The sequence below is a fragment of the Bombus vosnesenskii genome, unplaced genomic scaffold, assembly GCF_011952255.1.
Source record: "Bombus vosnesenskii isolate JDL3184/JDL3185 unplaced genomic scaffold, Bvos_JDL3184-5_v1.1 scf7180000013352, whole genome shotgun sequence".
NCBI lineage: Eukaryota > Metazoa > Arthropoda > Insecta > Hymenoptera > Apidae > Bombus > Bombus vosnesenskii.
The window spans coordinates 1,781,641-1,803,429 of NW_022882988.1; the positions used below are offsets into that span (position 1 = coordinate 1,781,641).

Here is a 21,789-nt window from a genome sequence, read left to right on the forward strand (position 1 = left end):
ATCACGGAAGACCTGACGATAGTCGTCGTACATTATACGCTGTATGAACTGGGATATTCGATGGGCAATAACGTATCCATTGATTATAGGAATATTGGAAAATTTACTCGACACGCAACTTGATACGCTAGAACTTCTTTTACCGTAATAAAATCTTAGCTCAATTAAATCATTGAGAATCAACGTTATGTCAATGCAACATTTCACTTGCAATCGAGGAGGTTTTTGGAAAACGTGTTTATGAGATAAAATAGTGAATTGTGTACAGGTAAATTGGAAATTTTGTTGAAATGTTGATTATAATATCGTTTTATTATTTGTAATGACCTGTCCTTTTTATACTCACAAAATAAATAAAAATTGTATAATACGTAGTTTGACTAGAAAATACATTCTTATCGATATACATATTTATCACAGATTTGTAGATCCTTTTACAGAAATAATTCTACTGAATTTTTTTCAATCTCGATTATTAAATCTACCTTCATAAAAAATAACGAAGGATAGTATTTGTATGATACGGGTTCTCGTTAGTATTTCTTCTTGCCAAAGAGATTAAAGGATTTATGAGATAATCTACTTCTTTTATTTATAAAATATAACATCTGTTTTTGCATGTGTTCCGTAATATGTCTTTAATAGATTTTTTGTACCTTCACGAAACAGAATGTTATAACATTTTACGTGAGTGACACTGTTTTTTCATATTATCTTATTACTTAGTTGTTAGTGGAAAAAATTACTGAACTCGCTCATGTATACTTATTTTTTAATGATACAATTCAACTATGTATAAACTGAAAGTCACATAGCGAATATACAAAGGGAAAATATCGAATTTTAAAACTTTTTCCGTATGCTCCTGCGTGTGTTCTTTGTTATTGGCTATGTCACACCGCGAATTAAAATTTTCTGTGTTTCACAGTAGTTACAAGATATTGAACCCACGACGAAAAAATGAGGAATGTCAAATAAAAACAGTGAAAGAAAGAAGTAAATGCTTCGAAAGTTGAGAATAATGCAAAATAATGTGAAGAATAAAATGGTGTTTTATTTTCATATATGAGAAAATATGACGTTATGATATTATATATAGAAAAAATACATTTTCGTTTTCCGAGAAACGTTAAAACTTGACATTCACCTTTTTTCCCGTGTGCTCATCGTATTACATTTGTTACAACTATTAGATATACATATGAACTCCAGTTTCATGAACTTTTCTCACGGTGGAATTAGATAAATGGAATTCTACTGTATGTAACACACGTCTTTTCTGAATATTAAAATTTCATTATTCATAAGTTACTAAGGAACAGGCATTGCAGTATTAGAAAAATAAAGTTTATCAAACATTCTGTATATAAAATAGACGACTGGTTGAATGGTTCTCCTGGTTTTTTGCATAATAATGTAATATGGTCGCTAACAGGGAAGGCCGTTCACTCTCGATTCTCAAAAGAAAGTTGTACTTTTCGTCATCGATGGGACACCGGTCGACCCTCGAACCGTTCGCGAATTTGCGAAATTTCTTTTCGCCAGTTTTACCGCAGCATTTACCGCAATTCCTTTCTATTTTTTCCTATTCACATGCATTCGAAGAACGAGGGAAGAGATGAACGAATCAGATTAGTTGCAAGAAGAACCTTTGCACCTGTCAGCCGTTTTTCGACTTTCGGTTTCTTCGTGTTTGGGTCGTGCCGATGAATACGTACGGCGTACAATGGAGATTTTTCAATGCGACAATATATGTATATTGCGTTGTGTCGTAATAATGCTAGAAACATTTGATCCTTGACCGCTTCTTGCAAGTAGAACTATAGAAAATAAGTACGGTGACTATAAACAGTATTTGCACACCATTGTATCTGTTTTAGCATTTACATATTAATTGCTCAGAAGCCAATTTTTTGCGGGCAAAGGTTAGGCTAGAAACTATAGGTCAAAATAAATAGAAAATATCATATAAATATATATGATTGGAAACATTATTAAGCAATTATAACAAAAAAGACAATATATGACATGAACAGTAACAGAGATGCGTTACTATGCAATGAAATATTAGAATGAATGAATAGATTAAGAATATTCACATCTAGTATTGTCGGAAGGTTCGTTCATAATACTTGTACGACCCTAACTACAATCCACGAGAAAACGATGGATGGGATGTCAATTTTAATAAATTTTCAGTTTGTCAGTCTTCCATATGCTTCTGCGCGTGCTTCACCACCGATTACGTCGCATTAATTCGAATTAAAATTTTCTGAACTTTTTTTAAATTCATTTTTTTGCTGTTAAATTTGTTTTATATTATTTAAAATTAGTAGTAAAAGTTGAGAATGCCCAAGAATAAAATGTTTTATTTCGATAAAATATCTGTGAGAAGATATGAAATTGTGACTTCTGAAGTTTATATATTGAAACATAAATTTTTATTTTTTGGGAAATGTTAAAATTTGACATTTCTCCTTCTCCCCTTACGAAGCCTTTACGTTCGTATGACATTTTTACCTGGTCTTGACTTATAGGATATACTGATAACATTTGGCAGCAGAGAACTTGAATATCGCGTATAATTACGCGATTATTCAATTCTCAAGAAATAAATGCAGACGTATTAATCGGCAGATGATGCCAATGGTAAATTGTAAAAAGATCATTGCATTTCTGCACTTTTTAGTGTATAGAGTTGCTTAATACGGCCTTTGAACAACTCATATAATTAATCAGGCTCGAGTATATTACATTTCGTGGCATTTAATAATACATTCTTAAAAAATTAAAAATTTTACTGCAAAAGTTGGTATCATGATGATGAAACATAGAAGAACCTGATGAAACATTTTTCGTAGTCATTGTAGATCTCTAAGAAAACTAAAAAGAAAACACCCCACTGATCTCACTAAACAAATACAATAATCAAACTCGCAGATGGTATCCCGCTGGTTATGGTATAACCATGGTATCCCGATGGTATCCACATGTTATTTAGCAGTCAAGTTAGACAAATTTACCAAATGTCCAGCTGGACAAATTGTAAAGTACAAATTAAATAATAAGAAAAAAAAATTGTAGATCTTCATTGAAGTCAAAGTCATAGTTCTTGAGAAGTAAAGTCGAAGAGAAGCAGAAGTTACACGCTGTAATAAATAAAAAAAGTATCTGACTTTCTACAAAAAGAAATAAATTCATCGTGTTCTGACTGCGTTTTGAAATATTTTGTTCAAGAACTCATACAACAAACACTGTACCTCTTTGCATCCGTTACTATTAATTCGATTTACTATGTTCCAAAACGAGGCGGCCTACACCAGAACTAAGTATTTTTCTCTATTGGGATCTATTATGTTTGCGCAAGCTATTAGGTGAAATTGCAAGATCGACTACCGGAACAGAGATTGATCCGGTTGATACAGTCTGCTTGAATATTTCGAAACATCGTAACCGGATTCTGCGACAAAATACCTGTATCGATATAATCAAGCTTGTATTGACGTGATTCTGGTAAATCATAGTTTTTATGGTAATAAGAGAAAACACGTCCTGTCCTTTTTTTCGATGATGTAAACCTTATCACGGGTATTATACGTAGATATAAGTATTAGTTGTGTAAAACATATCTAAGAATTAGAACTTTGAACCTGGCGCAATTTATTAGAATTTTTATGTTAAATAATATGGTACGAAATAATTATTAGCTATACTGGATTTACCATAATTAGGCGAATTTTTATGCATTTATGAGAAATTAAAATGATTAAAAATCTAAAAGATATATATAATATGCAAAAATATACGAAATATTCTCGTATAATTCGTAATCGAATTCGAATCACTTTGGTCTTACAACATTAACCACTTTTAATAAGATGTAAAATAGCATTGAGAGGTGTGGATAAATTTTAATATCAAAGTTAACGTATAAGTAATATTTTGTTGCATCATATGCTTCATCTCGCCATTCTGGCGAATATTTTGAAACTTTTTCTCTACAATTTGTCAGTGAAATTCAATTCGATGGAATTCAAATTGCACGACCATTACCCGATTTGAATGTTTTACGACGAAAAGAGCTATATGACATATGACGTAAGTTTGTGACCTATAAGTTTGTGTAATAATAAATTAATTACTATGATATAATATAATTAATATTTATAGCATAGTGTATCTAATATAGAGTAAATTATCTTCGATCTTTCTAACTCTCCTTCTGTATAAAATGGCAACTAAATACAATATTATCTGACGCTGAAACGATTTTCTTTTCCAGGCTAATTGCCAACCTGGCTATGGTGGAAGATGCTAAAGAGTTCTTTCACAATGATTTCTTCACAACGTCTTTCACCACATCAATTTCATCTCTAATTAAATAAACATTATGAATGATCAACTCATAAACATATGGATCTTCGACCTCAATCCTGCTCAATAACTAGGACACAAAAACAAAGTTCGCGGCCTTCGTTGCGTCCTTGTCGAATGACGAATCTTTGTCATGAGTACAATTTTTCAAGATATATTTTTATATACCTATAGTAAGTAGGATAAATTTTTAAATATTTTTCATTGATATTAATTTGAACGCAGATATGCGATTAATTTATAGACGTTTTATTGCATTAAGAATAGATTGTAATAGAATGCGTAATGCAATATAATTATGATTCACTGCATCAATTTAAAGTTAATGACGGTTTTCTCAACATCGATTCATATAATATGCATCTGTAATTAATGACATTCTAATACAATAGTCCATGAGTTTCTCAATGACAATGATTTCAACACAGAACGAGATGAAAGCATAAACTCTATTCGTTGCGATGATCGATAATCACGTATATAAAGTTGTTAATAAAATTGTTTGCACTTACGACAATCGATTAATCTTTTGTCGAGAGCTCACTGTTCGAATACTTGCGTAGCCATTATATATTAAGAAAAAATAAAGAAATTAAAAACAAAAAGAAAACAATTAAAACACCTCCCCTAATCACGTTTGTTCGGCGATTTCTTCTCGAGAAGGTGAAACCTAATCAGCAGCCGCAAAGTTTAAGGTCTTGGACTGTGTACTCTTTCATGCGGAAATTTCACAAGTTTTCGCGTTACGTAACAACATGATTGGAGATACTTTTACTCTCGAGTCTGCTCTCTCGTCGCGCTCGAGCTTCCTATTTCGCGCATTATTACGTGTCGACTAATTCGCGGTCGAACGATACGAAGTTTGAACTGTTGATGAGTGAATATGCCATCGAAAGATCTTCTAAATCGAACGAATTGAATCTGGCGATAAATAAAGTGCGATCCTGTTCTTTGGTACTTTTACTTTCTTCTAGGACTGATGTTTTCGTTTCGTGGAAGAGACTAAAGCGATCCACTTCTTAGTTCCTGTGTACATAACAATTACACAAACGAGTTATAAAAGAGCTGCGTAACTGAGCAATAGAATTGTTACGACGACACATGATCATAGATCGTAAAGAACTTATGGGGAGACCTGAAATCGAGATTTTTATCCCCAGTATTTTCATTGCGGAAAGCTTATCGAATCGTTCTCGTAGTGCTCTTCCATTGTACTTCGAGAGAAGGTAACGTGTGTTATTTGAAATCGTTAGGAAATGGGAATTATTTACTGTACACCTTTTATATTTCAAGCTATAAGATATACTATCGCTCATAAGTATAAATTACCTATTAAAAAACATGGTAATAAGATACTTTCCTATTTGGTATATACAAAGGTATACTTCTACGTACATTTGTTATTCAAATATCACTGGCTGCATTACATCAGAGATTTTTTTTGTATCAATATAAAAGACCTTCGTAACCAGTTTTATAACTCAAAGAATCTAAAAATAATCTTTGTTTTAATAATACATGTATTTTTATATATATGTTTTTTTAATAATAATAATAATAATATTATAGTTTAAAGGTAGCCATCAAGTTTAACTAATAAATCATCCCCAGTTATCACAACTCTGTTAGTATCCTACACTTCGTAATTGTAAGAAATTATACGTTACTAAATACCACTACAAAAAATCTCTCGTGACAGGGACAAACTAATCGAATTCATCACGAAAAGTACAATTAAAGTGGCACTTACAATTTATCCGATGATAACAAATACAAATATCCTGTAAAGTAATATTACCGCATCGTCGTTGATTCTTCGGATTATTCGATCGTTTCTGAACTTTCTAATTAACATCGAAGCTGCGTTGCAGTAATCTCTGCCGTTGGAAATTGTACTCGATAGAAAAGCCTTCAGAGGATACTAACTGCAAGTGCACGTTGCGAAACGCGACTCAGAACAAGTGTATCCACTTTGTTACATGGCTCGTGTAGCAGCATAGAGAATTGCATCGTGTAATCGCACGCAATCTCGACACGTGGAATTTTATTGATGGAGAAATTCTTTGGCAATCGACGCAAAAAGATCGGTTTTTCTTCTAGGCTCTCTTTGGAAGTAAAATGATACGACGTTTTAGACCATGGTTACGTGGATGCGTACTCGGACGAATTCACGTTCTGACGAACTTAATACGCGAATATATAAATATGTACATACATACAGACGTACATTTCTATGACTGCATTGCAGTGTTGTGATATTTTGTTTGTTAGAAAAGACACCTGCATAACACGATCTCGATCAACGTTACGCTTTTCTCGTGAATAATTCGCACTTATGCCACGCGTTTTATCATTATGAAAGCCGCGATATAAATATACTTTCAACAGGTAACGCTGGTTCCTTCTTACCGTTCGATAGGATTGAGTTGTCAGAGGGACGAAGAAAATTAAGAACTTTCTCTGGTCGGGAAGGAACTCGTACCAATATCGTAACGCTTTATTGTTTTGCAAAAGTAAATTATGGAATCGATGTAATTCGCGTAAACCGATATTATGGCTGGAGTGGTGTTTATGAACGTATGGTTGACTTGTTGAATATAGCACCGATGTAGGAAGTTCCGTGGCCGAGCGGAGAAAGTAGAGACGGTATATGTATTTATTCATGTTGCGGACTGATACGCATATGCTTAACGATCGCTACAAGGCGCTATAAATTTCTTGATCCACATTTTTGAATACAGCAAAAGTTCGTTTGTGCGAAAGGAACATCAGAGAATCACACAGTTCGTGCAGCCCTGTCCGACAAATTAATCCTTTTCTTCTGATCTGCAACATCCGTTAGATAATCTTTGTAGTGTTTTATCTCAAACACGAATGTGGAAACAGAACTGCTGTTCAACTATGGTTTTAAAAAATCAGCTGTTACGTGAAGATTAAAAAAGGCTGGAAAATTTAATTTATTTTTGAAAAATAAAGAAGATCTTCTTGAGTTTATCAATATAAAATATTAAATTTTGTAATTTCAAATGGTTGTAAATTATACGCGCCTTACTAGAATCATCCAGTGGATATTGACGATGAAAATGAAAAAATGTTGGATTGCATAACGAGGATTTGTTGATCCTTTGACTATAATTTTTCATTCACGTAATAAAAGGAGTTCACGCTGAAATAAATGGATTCGTCTAACCTTCTGATCCTCATATTGTTTTCAATCTAACCGCACAACTATTTGTCGGATATGTAATATGTGTTTTGTAATTGTAATGATATACAATTCTGCGTCGTTAACATAACCAAGTGAAAACGGAGCGCAAGAAGCAAAAGAAAGTAATTCTTTTTCTAACACGGAAAACATAGTCCTTAATTGGTAGAAAGTGTTAGAAGCTTAGTTTTGTGTATTAAATTTAAAAATATAGAACAGATCTAAGCACAACCTTATGCAATATGTTTAGCAATATATAGCAGGCTTGTATTTGAATTTCTCGCTGTTCATTAGCTATCTATAAATGCGTATATATGCGTATAGAAGCGTATAAAGTCTATTTAGGAGCTGCAGATTTACTTATTTCGTTGTTAATATGAATAAATAAATCACTAATAAAAATATATTAGAGACTAGATTCCATCGCTAAGTATAAATCAAGCACACGTTAAAATTCCATTCAAATAAATGAAATTCCACTGTGTTTGGAAATTTTATGAAATTAGATAGCTTCGCAGCTTCTCTCAAAATCACCCAATCCCGTGCGAATGAAAACATACGAATTTATTTATATAGCGACCTTCTTCCTTTTCTCATTTTTTATCTATAAGAATAAAAGCAAATAAAAATTGTCATGTCATCGATGCATTTCTAATTGCGCCACTAGAGCGCAGAAGGTAAAATATACCTGACATAACTCTATACGGTGAAACACAATGACCCGAGATTTTCTATAGGAACTTCGAACGTTCCTATGACCCATCGCTGCAAATACAAACACGCACATGGTCACGTAAAACCATTATAGACGAACTGAGGTTGGTAAAAGGTAATACATGTAACATACGCAGACACAGGTAACGTTACATAAATGCAATTCAGCCTGGTTAGCGAGGAAGAAACTCGCTTTTCTAGGATGGACCACGTCGCGGTCTCTGTCGTGACCGTGCGAATTCTCGACAGCGAAAGCATCGCACACTTTCGACCCGATCGGCAGCTCGATCATCCTGCCGGAAGATCCTGATTGATAGTAAATCATCCGACCTAGGTCTTGTTCAACACGTTCGAAAATATTTGCGGTAGAGTTTCGATAATGCGGGAAAACAGCAATTTTCGTCCGAAATACGAGAAAGTGGGTTAGAGTACATCATGCAATTAATCAAATCATTACATGGTCGATTCGTTACCTTGCATTGTAAGATAGCCCATTAAGAGGCTGATGATTTCCTACGAATATTCGTCCGTGTGTTCTCGAACAATAGAAAATCCTCATGACTCATAATGCGATCAGAATTCTTCTCTTTCCCCTGTATCATCACTAGACTGCGGACGTTTATGCAAATTTACATTTTTGTCGACACTAATGAAATAGGGCTTCAAATAGATATTTTATAAGAGGTAATTTGCTTTGGATATTTTCTATATGTTTACGCATTCTTGAATTTCGTATAAATGCATAAACATCCGCGGTATAATTTTCACAGACCAGTGACGAGCTAATCAATGATACTGTCAATTATGTCTCTTCTGTAAATGAGATCATCGATGAAATACACTGGGCAGACTGTGGATTTGTATGTAATTTTATATATATTTTTTTTTTTTTGGGTGGGGGAGAAAGAAATAAACAAATGGAATTTACATGGCAATTTGTTTCGCCTATTAAAACTTAGGACGAGTACTCCACTTTGAACATTTCATATATCTATTTTTGTATATTATTTACTCTCTGGACTTTTGCATTCTTAAATGTATCATGACAACCCATGATATGACGTAGGTTTCTTTAATAGCAAAGTACGTCAATCGTTATGGAGAAATGCCGGTAGCGGATGAAAAAACGATTCGAACGAATTAAGTCACGCGGTGCTAGAATTACGCCATAAATTTCGCCCACCTTCGTCGCCAGCGATAGAGTAGCGGGCGTTTCATTCGACCAATTTCCCCGTTACAACTTTCCTTCGTGGCGGCTGGCTCTTCGCCTCTATCCCGGCATCGGAGGCGTCGCGTATCGAGCTTCGACGTATCGATACTGGGCCCGCTCTGTGGCGCCGCGAATGAAACGTCTCGCGATACGCAGGTATTCGGAAACATCGAGTTTTCCCGCGGCTACCGTTTGAAATACTGATTATGAGAAAAGAGCGAAGATAGAGAAGAAATAGTGTATGCCATCGTAGTGAATTTTGTGGTGAATATTGACAGAGAAAGTTGAGAACCATTACAGAACATCACCGAAGAAGGCACGTGCGACGAAACCTAGTTATACCATAGTTGTTGTTAAAAATCGTTTTTCTTCGTCTGAAACTACCAGCCAGTTATCGAAAGTTTCGACCGATCTAGTCGCCAAATGATATTTACACTTTTCGATTTTTTGTGGGTTTTCTAGAGACCGTTTACTCGACAGTGAGTGCAACTTTGTCGCCATTCGCGAAACCAGTTACTCCGGATCCTGATAATTGATCGATCGAACGATATATCCATCATATAATGTGAAAATCATCGAAATCGCCTGGTTGAACCGTTACGATATACTCAGTGAACTCTGACGATCGTTAAACCCGCGTTCGAGGTGATCCAGATACGTAAGTAATCGATCGAGTGGTTTTATAACGAACGTTAGATGAATGCGTTACATTAGATGGAAAAAGTTCTAGCGTTTGCAGCTCTTCAACTAGAAAGTTGCTTACCACTTTTCTCGTCACGAAAATCACTTAAGTAAGTGCGTGTTGTAGATGAATTTATACGATACTAGAGAACGAAACAAATTTAGCGTTTCAAAGGAGTTTATTGTTCCTGTCTCTTAAAGTATGTTGCACAAGAAGAGCCATCGAATGCAAACACGAATCTGTCGTGGTCAAGTAACTGACGTGGAATGAGAGGTGCCGGAGCATCCGCTTTCTTTTCGAAGTCCAGTCGTTGCGCAAGAACCGCTATCTCCGGGACCAGATGAGCACTTCGCCCTGTCTCGGGTTACTTTTCTTCGGAACCGGCTAAAAAAACGTCTTGCTTGTTCTCGGAAGGTGCGCGATCCGTTACTTTCGTCAAGACTATCGACTTTCGTTATTGGTCAAACGATACGTCCCAAATGCTTCACCCAAGTGCATACCTTCCGATTTTTTCAATGGGTTTTATTCTCGTTGTCTTCCTTCCCCTTTCGGAAATTTTTTTTTATATCGTAGATGAAAGTGATATAGCAAAATTGTAAAGTAAAATGTTAATTAGAATCTATTCGTTAACCTAGTCGTAATTACGGCCATATTATGAATACACATTGGTCAGTTTTTTAGAAATCGATGTCCATCGTCGTTAGTAATTCGACAATGAATTTTAAAAAAAATAGTTTACAATACAACCGAGTGAATACGATAACGATTCTCTTTCACTGTACTTATATATTTTTGCGTGATCTACGTTTCGTGTATCCCTGCATCGTTAAATTCCTCGTAAATGCATAAACGTTCACAGTCTAGTTGCGATTCATTTCTAACTTATTTATCCTAAAAGCTCTAGTTTTATAACTCGCCGGTGAATTACTTAACGATTTACTTTTTTTAAATTACACCGCAAAGGAAATTGCTCTGAGTTACAGTTTACGTAAATAATACATCTTACGCCTGTGAACGAAATTCCAAATCCTCTCGTTCCAAGAAAATCGCAAATTACATACTTCGATCATCCGAACCTGTCAACTCTAACATTTGACCGGTTTTCACGCTCGACCACACCAAGGGCCTCTTTTCTAGCACTCATTGACACTTTGTTTCTCTTTAATCCTTTCTCCGCTCTGTTCTCCCTCTCTCGCTAGCTGTTTGGAAAGTTACCAAGTCTAGCCGCGTTTAAAATACCTCATGCGTTTACGCATCCAGGCGCTGTGTGGCACCACGCGACGAGAAACGAAGATGAACGACCGTCTGACCACATAACGGCTCGTACTACTTAACTAACTAAAACCTTTACCCGCCGTTGTCAAAACGACTTTAGATCGTAGCCTCTTTCTCATCCGAGGACGACTTGCATCTCGTGACGAATCGCTAGGATAACGTATTCCCGTTTTATCTTTCACGTTTCATTCGCGGAACGAGGTCTGCCAATGATGAAACGCTGTTTCCTTTCTAGACATCGTTCTCCTTATCGGGATGCCGATGCTTATCTCCAAGCGTTACCGATCAAAACGCAATTATTATATAGCATAAAACGTTGAATAGGCAGAAGACGTGTCTTTAAATGGGAACCTTCTCCATCGTGAAAGGACGATTAATTTTTAGCTTTTTAAATTCTGATGCAACAGTGAATGACGGAGGTGTCAAAGTTGTTTCGATTACACTTATGACCGACAATTCCATCCTGTTCTCGTGCAGCGACTGTGAGATTTATCTTGATCCAAGGGAATGAAAGCAAAGCGGCATTTTTCGACCGCAAACAGGTGTTTTCGTAATACGTTCGCGAATCAAGGTATTCCACTATACGTGATAAGTATTAATAAAAACTAAGAAGATCGCCAGTGAGGACTTATGGTTGCACAATCTTGGTCAAAAAAAAACAACCTCCTTTTTATTTGCATAATTCCCTCGTATTTTCTTCGACGGCCGTGCGTTCCACGAAACTCGAGTGATCACCTTGGACATTAAAATGGATCGTACTCTCGTTGGCAATAGCCCGCGTTTAGGTTTTCGTAACATCTTTAGCCGTGAACCGAGCTCACCAACGAACAGTATAGGATTTTGTAACGCGCTCGAATGATGGGAATAAAAAGAGAAAAAAGATGTCGCATAAAATAACGCGTGCACGTAGGGTCGTCTATCGATAGCAAGTGCACTCGAGCACCAAGTCGGGAAGTACGTCCTTGATCCTTTCTATCCACGCGTTCGCGGACTGCATTTCAAATTGCGCTTTCGAATTTCACGATAACGTCACATCGATGCAGCCACGAATTAATTGGATTTTCGAAGCTCGATTTAGAGGACGATAGAGTCCTTGACGAGGCACGATAAGAGCCTTTCTAATTTCTTTCTAGCTACGAAGAATAGAGCAATTAACGAGAGCGATTTATGAGATTGTTCGATAAAGATAATGCGGTTTTATGGGAGTCTCTCTTGAAACAACTTTTTTTTTTGTACCTGAGAGGAGTCTGAAAATCTCGAATAACTTCAAGTCTATGGTCAAGGTGAAAGTGAAGTTCGTCCCGATTAAATTCCCCGAACAAGTCAGTCGGTGGTAATCGTGAGTGAAATCAATCCAGTTTCCACGGATAATTGTAAACAACCGATGCAACAACAGCAACTAGAATCGTCTGCAATGGTTAAAATTATCAGTTTGTAATTTTCGGAAAGAAATTTTACAAATTTATAACCGTGCATTTTTCTAAATTTTAACGATTCTTTGTAAAATAAATGAATAAAACATGTTATGCATTTCCAATCCGATAATTATGATCTTTTTTATTAGCAGTTCTACTATCTAAAGAGCTGATAAAGGAAAAAATACTTGATTATTCACATATTAATATCACTAATTATTAAAAATCGTGTATTTAATTTTAATACATCATTGATAAGACTTAAATTTCATACGACATCTATCATTAATCATTAATTTACCATTAATCCATATATTTTATTAATACTCGTATATTAATAAATCCATCATGATATACTTACTTATATTTGTAAAACTCAGTATACACGTCATTTTCATTTCTTTAATCATCGATTAAAAATCCGTTGTTAAAAATATCCAAGTTATGAGATTTGGTTTAACAAAAGATTCGGAAAAAAGTCGATAAGAAGTCAATTCGAAGTCAGAGAGAAGAAACTTAAAAACCGGTACTTTATTGTGAGCCGAATTACGAAAACAATACAGAAAATTAAAAGCCTAGTGTTAATTAGGACAAGATCACGACGTCGTTTTGTCACGACTGACAGGTCATAGCACAATATGTAAAACGAGGAAGGAAAACGATCCAATTTGGAGAAACTAGCCGTTATGTAATCGATATTACGACGCTTCGACATCATATGAGATAATACTGCGAGAAAGCGACGTCAAACTGTACCTTCCTAGACCGTTGAAAAAGAAATTGCAATGTATCTATTCGGCTCTTAATGTCTTGGATGATAATCAAAGCAACAGTTGGTCACGATCGCTCTACGAATAATTTTCAACTGCAACCATTTTCGTATAGCAAACGGTACGCTAGAAACGCAACGTCTCGCGTGTAAAACGTCTAATTATGTAAAGACGTATAACCAATTTTACTTTCCTTATTAGTTGCATCGTTATGTAAAAATTCCAACGGAGGGACGCGCGGGATGCAACTTACCTATAGGAAACCACGAGAGTAATGCAGGTTTTATGAATACGTATAAAAGTAAATCAACTTGCGTAACAAGACCATATAATCCTTCTATTTATTCAGTTATATTCTATCGTTTCGAAAATCAGAAGAGACCGATTTCTGTTAACGAAGGTGAAAATCTAAAGGTATCCGAAGAATAGGCAGAGCGAGGAAGAATTTCAAGTAGTCGCGTTTACATATTTTTCAAATTTATAATTGTGTAATGTAACATTAATGGCCAGAAACAGATTTTGTCCTGCTCCATGTTTATGGATATTGCTGGGTCTTAGATTATCTTTCAATAACAAGCTCGAGCGAAAGCTATCTGTTTTATAAATACGGTACCTAAACGGCGTGAATCGTTTGAAAGTATTCATCTCAGTCGAAGAAACGTTAAACAACGTTAAAAGACCGACTGGCTCTCCCACCAACCTAACACAATTACGAGTTTCTTACTACCACCTGAAACATTACATAATGCGATTATCTTTAGTTGTATCACTGTCATTGTCGCCGCAGGCACTCTGTCGTTCGATGACATCGTTCCACTTGTTTTTTTCCACTTTCACACCCGAATAGCTCTGACCTTTCCAGTTTCCCACCTCTATGATCACCCCACCATTCCTGGTCCCATTAAACGCCACTTATTCCACGATTTTGAAATCACTTCCCCGGACGATCGTCTAGACGCGTACTAGTTAGTGGCATCTTCCCCTATGCAGATGGTTGTATGAAGTCGCGAATAGGTTGTCGCGAATCCCCATCACGAGCTCGCAGGACAGATCCGGTGATTTCGAGAGCCGAGAGAACGAGGCTGCGTGGGATTCGCGGAGCAAATCGAACCTGCCCCACCTGGGAGGCGAGGCTTGCGATTCTCGAAGCTCGATTCTCGATTCTCGAAGGGGCACACATGCTCGCCTTCGTTCCCATTCGGCCTGCTAAGACATCGGGATCTCCTTCACCGTGGTCCTCAAACGGGCCTCGCGCTCCGCCAGGTACACATCTCGCCTCACGCACTCGCGTCCACGCTCGCACGCTATCTGTAAGTTGATCACACATTCGACTCATTCTCGACGCGTATCTTCGTATTTCTGACAGCTCGCCACGTGGCCTCTTTGCCGCTCCGTACACAGATCTGCTACTCGTATCTTTCGTTGACAGAACGGTTAGAGCTATCAAAGGTCGTTCAAACTCGTTACAAATTTTAATTGTAATTTTTCGTTTTCGCCTTCGCGATTCGGAGAGTGTTCTGTGAAAACTTCATTTTATCTCTATTATTATATATTTTGCCTGCAGTTACGATTGTCCTTAATGATTCGTAAATTTGTAATTATCGATTGATCCATCGATCGTTGGCAGTTCCTGTCTCTGTGTTATATTGTTATTCTTTCCTGCCTTTAATTAGAATCGTTCGCGTTTATTCGCAAATCTATAGGACGTAATTTTCTTTGATACATAATCGATCGATTGTCAGCTCCTATTCCTGTACAATAGATTCGTTTCGGATGATTACAATCTTTACAAACACGAGTTTTCGTATGACGATACGCTCGATAAACGTACGAATATAATTTTCATAGATTTTTAATCCGTGTTATTTGTTCTCCGTCATCCTTTCACTTGACATTTCTAGTTAGACGTGTCGTTTTATTTTAAGGAAAACCCGGTAGCGGTTTTACTTTACTCACTACACACGATTTTCCCTAGAACAAACGAAGCTGAGTATCGAAAGAGGAGGAAGCAAAATGAGGATAACTTACGTGCTCTTTGGCCTCGCGTTGCTCGTTGCCTACGTACACTCGAGCCCTATCGTCAAAAGGGAAGCGGAATCCGAGGATCTCAATCCATTGAACGAGGTAAGGCCAATTACAATTCTTTTCGACGAACGAGCAGAATGGGAAGGCAGGGGAGGGAGGCAGTCGTTACGCAGCACGCGTATGAAATCACGCGAAAACCACGGATATCAAATGGAATCAAAATGTGACTCGCAAGAGGGGACCCGCTGTGAATCGCGAAAGTGAAAGCGCCTATTTCGAGGTTTTATTATATTGCCGCCTCTTGCACGAATTCAAAGTAGATGCTCGAGTGAACCGAGTTCATTTGCGATCCCCTTACTTTCTTCCGTTGTACGCACGTATCGTGTCTATGATCACGCAGAACGTATTAGGAAAACAGAAGAAAGAGGAACGGAGAGACGGATCGATAAGTCGAATAGAAAAAGAGAGAAGCACGGCGGGCCGAAGAAACGAGCGAAGAGTGAAAGTGGTTGACTAACTCGACGAACGCAGACACGCGAAGCCGGATACGCGCGCGTAACTGAATTTCTGATGCGCGCACGTGGCCGTACACAGTGTACATAGCCTCTCTTGACTCTTTCACTCTTCGTTGATGGAAAACTTGTGCGTAAAACTCGCGCTATTTGTCTTTATAATAATCGAACTTGGTCGACGATGATAGACGCAAAGTCTGATCGTTAACGGTGCCGTCTCGTGGAATCTTCTGGAACGATCGGCTAAAGACACTTTGAAGTTTCACTGACTCGACGTTATATACTTCGATGAAACGTTAAACGTTTGATCCTTTCTCTCCTTTCCCCGGTTGCTTAATTTGATCGTTCGACTCGTCGTTTAATACGATCACAGAGGGAAAGTGGTTTCCCCGATGAAATGGTTTCCACGACGAATTTCCTGTCTGCAGAAGAAATTAATGCGATTCGTTTCGGTTAGATATACATCGTGGAGGCCGACGATGATCAGGCTGCGGATGGAGACAGGACCGACAGGGATAAGAGGAAAGTCGGCGTCATCAAGCTGGGCGTGTCCAATGGAATAATCAATTTCGTTTTCGGCGTAAGTGTTCGACATTCTCTGCTTGGAAAAGTAAAACGCTGTAATTTAAACCGTAAGAGATTTTATTCACATCGAAACCTCTTTGTAGAAGCTGGATTCCTTCATCGATGCGAAAACTAAAGCGCTGGGTACGTTGGACGAGGCAAATAAAGTGAAGAACGCTGCGTATGGCATTGATAACAAATATTCGGCAACCAGCAAGTTCATCAGTGATCTGGTCGCTTCGAAACTGAAAGCAGCGAGCGGGAGCATCGGCCCGGTACTAAACAGCGCGCAAACTTTCGTCTCTAGCTTCAAGCACGGATTGGCTGGTGCTACCGCTTCGAAGTTGCAGCCGCTTGCTGCCCTCGCCGGTGGCTTGTCCTCTCATTCGACGCCCGATTCGCATGGACACAACGGAGGTAAGATAAGAAATAAGCACTTTTTGCATCGGAATCTTGTTTAATCGATAACTTGTTTAATATAATTTGGGATTTTCAGACGAAGGAAACGGAGACTCGTCAAACGCGCTCGCGCTTATTGGGAACCTTTTGTCTAAGAAGATCAGCAGCTTGAGTCAGTTGAGTCAGAACAAAGACATCGGACATTCTGGTCTTAGCGAAGGAAGCACCGGCTACGGATCGTACGGGCATGTTAGCGACGGGGTAGGAATACCATAACAGTTTTTCTTTTTCTCTTCTCCTTTTCTCTTTTCTCTCTATTCTCTATCTTCTCTATATTTTCTATCTATACAACACGGCTGTTATACCGCAACTGATGAATGTTGCCGATGGAAGTGAGTTCTATGCTCGTCGTCTCTCGTAATTAGTAACAACACTCGGTAACGAGTCTCTGTTCTTTTATCCTCTGTTTGCTTGTTCTCTCTTTGCTGTGGAGAGTCGTCCGCCATGAAAGCAGACATTTAACAAGGGATTAGGAGTAATAGAGAGCTTCAGTTTCATTTCTCTCTCGTTTGTTAAACTTGCATGTCGGTTAAGTTTCATTCGCGCCAAAGATAACAATTAGAGGCATGACTTCGTTTAGCCTCGCATACTAAAACGATCCGTCGAACTTTCGTTATTTCATTGCACCCGTCCAACTACGCATGTGCTTACTTTACTTATTATTATACCGTGAGGGAATTTTTCATGGCAGTTTTAGTTTTTCAAATAACTTGCTTGCTCAAAAACACACGATTAAAAACGTATAACTACGTTGCTAGTTGTCGAGTATCGCGCGCTGAATTAACCCGCTACGGAGCACGTTTGGAAGATTCGCTTCACAAAGCGGCTACGGTCAAAATCGCCAATTAAAATAACTGTTGTGCATAAACAGTACGAATACGATCCACCGCAAGGGGCGTATTATACGGCTTAAAAAGCGGATGCGGTGCAAACGAGGACATTGGACCTTGGCCTTTGGACACGTCCAAAGGGATCATCGATCAGCCACGCTTGAGAGAAGATCCATGACGCAACTAAACATTCATCTTAATGCGCGAACAAATAAATAAAAGCAATAAAAAGAAAGAGAAAATAACGAGAGGATTGTACGAACGTCATATAAACGAGCGTCTTTAATTTTCGTAACTGTACGACGATATATCTACGACAATGGATTTTTCTTTTTAGCACGGCCGATAAAATGCCAGGATCACACAGGCGACACAAGTAATGTTCTAATATTAAGAATGACACGCAAGAGATCTCCCCTATCTCGCCTGTCTCGCCACTTCCGGGCTAATGTTACCGAGAAGTTACCCATGAAATTGATTCACCATTGTGCGATCTGTAAATAATTCCTTAGGTGTATGTTGCCGTGGGACTGTCTCGTCCCATGTACCTCAACGCTGTGCAAATCAATTGTAAATAGAGTATTTAACCGCTCTTTAAATATACACTCTAACGGTGTACGTTTATGAATGGTAGATGTTGATAATGATGATAATTGTTTTTTTCAATAAAATCACGATCAGGTTTTCTTTGTCTTTGAATCGAGTACTTCAGTCTTTTACGAACGCCATCGACGTCCTGCATCCTTTCCTATCCTTCTCTGAAGATCTTTAAGAGGATCTCTAAGAATCTTTAAAGTCGGTATTAGAAGGATTGCACGATGTTATCGTAGCATCGTGAAGAGATAGTTAATTATCGATATTTGTCAAATATTTGCGAACATATTGAACGCGATAGCAGGCACCAAGAAGTTTAACGGAAGGTTAGATAATTATATTGGAATACCAACGTATCGGACACGCCTATTTTAATTTCTTTTTTCTCGATGCACAGAGGAATAATTTACCTACACGTTGTTGCTATTGCATGAAAACACGACGCCATGGATATGCTATAGACAGAAAAAAGACAAATAAAAAAAGAAGGATATAAAGAAATAAATCGATTATCCCCGTTTTCCTTTTTTATCATATCGGTACATTTATTTACGATATTGATCGCACGGTGTAGCCTATACACTGTGAAAGGCGAACTATCATTGACTGGTTTTACGTGTGTTTAGAAACCGATTTCGGTCACCACAGAAGATATCCCCACTTTCGATAGGATGAGGGTGTCCTTGGACGTACCACCATCTGTATTCGGTTCTGGTTTCACCTTACTTACCAATGTCAGCAAAATCCTGAGCAGGATGATAATGGTAAGTAGCAAAACCTATAATTACTTAATCGGATCATTTCTTTTTCGACTGGACGTTTAATGTTTTATAGACTGACCGAACAAAAGTGACAGGAATAGATATTTTCTGATGGAAACGATTATTGGGCGTTGTCAGGATTATCTTGCGACACTTTACTCCAGTTTATTTGCGATGCAACGATTTTTTTCATAGCTTTTACGTCGGATTGACTAATTAACGTAGACATATCACCCTTCACTCGATTTATTACAAAATCGTTGCGGTTCTTCATGCGTATCATTCGCGAGATTAAAGTGGAACATTTCTCGGTTACATATGTGCAAATTAAAGTGAATAACTAATCCATTGCATGCTAAATTAATTTGCTAGTTGTTGGCTTAGAATTATCTACAGTAGGTATCCGGATATTTTGATCAATTTTACCAGAGTGTACGAACTAATGGTAAATTGATAACGCGATAAATGCATTCGAAGAACAAATCAATTATTTATCATTCTCGTTTCAAATTTTCCGAAATCATTATCATCAATCTTCGTTTATATTATTTAATAATTAACGTTCAGAACGATACGGAAAAGAACGGAACAAATTTTAACATGCATGTTCGTTAATACCATACTGAAAGATGACTTTTTCTGTGATTTGTAGAATTCAGCACGTCGAACACAATCAACCGTAGAACTGCTTAAACCAATATTCAATACTGTCCTTTTCTCTGGTGAAAAGACTCACTAGAAGGAACTCTTCGGAGGCGGCAATCAAATAGCTCAATTATTACTTCAAGCATCTTCACGGGGTCCTGTTTGACACACGCCATCGAGAGGCGGGCTCCAGTGATCCTTGCAAATAGTCTGAATTATCAAGATAGAATCCAAATTATGGAATATTCGTCGTTTCTTTCTTTTTTTTCTTTTTTTTTTTTTTTTTACGAGAATCCTGATCAGAAGGACCTTAGGTGAAATTGGAGGTGCCTGTTAGATATTTTACCAAAGAAATTTATTTTCTACGGGAAGAACTATATTTATCGACCTTTTTGTACGTTGATTAACTCAATCGAAACTAAATTCTTTTCCATCCTTTGAGGAAAAATTGTTCCTAATTAAATATGAATAATGAAAATGTCACCTCGGATAATTTTGAAGAGAAGACGTAGCCCATTAAAATGCCAGATAATTTTTGTCAAGAACAAATACATTTGTTGTTCAACTATGTAGTAACTTATGAAAGAACAAGGTTGTGTAGACGAAACATGGAATCTGCAGAGATTAAACTCGCAATTTATAGCTAACATCAACGAAGGCTGATTTTATGGAATTTCGACGATGGCTGCGATCGCGGTTAATCGTTCGTCGCTTCGTTCCTATCGAATTCGTTGCCATAAATTATTGTTCGCCAAGCCGATAGTTCAATGGTCGCGTGCCGATGTCAAGGAAGTACAACGCTGCAATAATTTACATATTACACGGTTGTTGCTTTAACAAATTAAATAACAATGTGCGATATCAGAATCGTGGAGAAGTGTTGCGAGCACTTATTACAAATACAAACTTGTTAACTGTATTTCCGATCCAATAAACGTGTGTACGTTTTTGTAAACAAAATTCGTTACGTTACTTCCCATTTCCTTGTAAATACCTATCATCGGAAAATAGTTTTCAATTGAAGATTTCCGGGATACTTTCTAGATACGAGAACGACGTAAGTACAGTTGCCATGCCACGGGCAGAATTGTTTCGTTAATCTTTTCAGAACTTTTCTTTGGGTTATAGAAAGATTTGCTTTCTTATAAATTATTAATAAATATTAATACACTGCGGGTTTGTATGCAGTTATGGAAAATTGAAACTGCAAAAATGCGTGTAACATATAAAGGTGTATAAAACATTCAAAGCTAATCATAATAAGTTGTATCGAATAAAAATATGATTTTATATAAATATCCGCAGTCTAATCACTATGTAAATAAAAAGGCATCTTTTTATATTCCTATAAAGAATACACGATACTCATGGTACTAAAATTTAAGACGAGTTTCCTAAGAAAAATATACTTAGAGTTTAATTAATTAATAAACGTTGAGAGGTGAATAATTCTTAACAGGTCATTAGACGAAAATTACACTGTTACATATCAAATTAGATTGTATTTTAAATACTTCATACTATTATATATTATATACCATACTAAATTCGATGCAGAAGGTTTTGCGATGCCTGTAATTACCACTAATGGTCTGCTGATTAATACGAAACGCTGAGAAATGGGATCTTTGTCCCTCAGACGAATAATTGAAAATCGAAACCATAAGTAAAAGTATAACTCCATGTATATATTTTAATATATAATACTATCTTTAAATAGTTATCTTGTAACTTAAGTTGCAATTGTGTAATTA

General features: G+C 37.0%; 1 protein-coding gene across 1 annotated transcript; it reads left to right on the forward strand.

Annotated features, from left to right (window-relative positions):
• The first annotated feature begins 14,557 nt into the window (after positions 1-14,557).
• LOC117236945 lies at positions 14,558-20,281 on the forward strand. The gene is made up of 7 exons (XM_033500404.1): positions 14,558-14,908; positions 15,621-15,769; positions 16,640-16,762; positions 16,851-17,163; positions 17,243-17,406; positions 19,256-19,393; positions 20,043-20,281. The coding sequence occupies exons 1-7, from the start codon at positions 14,644-14,646 to the stop codon at positions 20,127-20,129; spliced, it is 1,239 nt and encodes a 412-aa protein (XP_033356295.1). The 5' UTR covers positions 14,558-14,643; the 3' UTR covers positions 20,130-20,281.
• Positions 20,282-21,789: the final 1,508 nt, after the last annotated feature.

Excerpts from the sequence above, each read along its gene's own strand:
- LOC117236945 (XM_033500404.1), top strand. The coding sequence starts at position 14,644 with ATGAAGTCGCGAATAGGTTGTCGCGAATCCCCATCACGAGCTCGCAGG. Across the intron at positions 16,763-16,850 it reads TAATCAATTTCGTTTTCGGC|AAGCTGGATTCCTTCATCGA; the intron begins GTAAGTGTTCGA and ends ACCTCTTTGTAG. Across the intron at positions 19,394-20,042 it reads TCCTGAGCAGGATGATAATG|AATTCAGCACGTCGAACACA; the intron begins GTAAGTAGCAAA and ends TGTGATTTGTAG.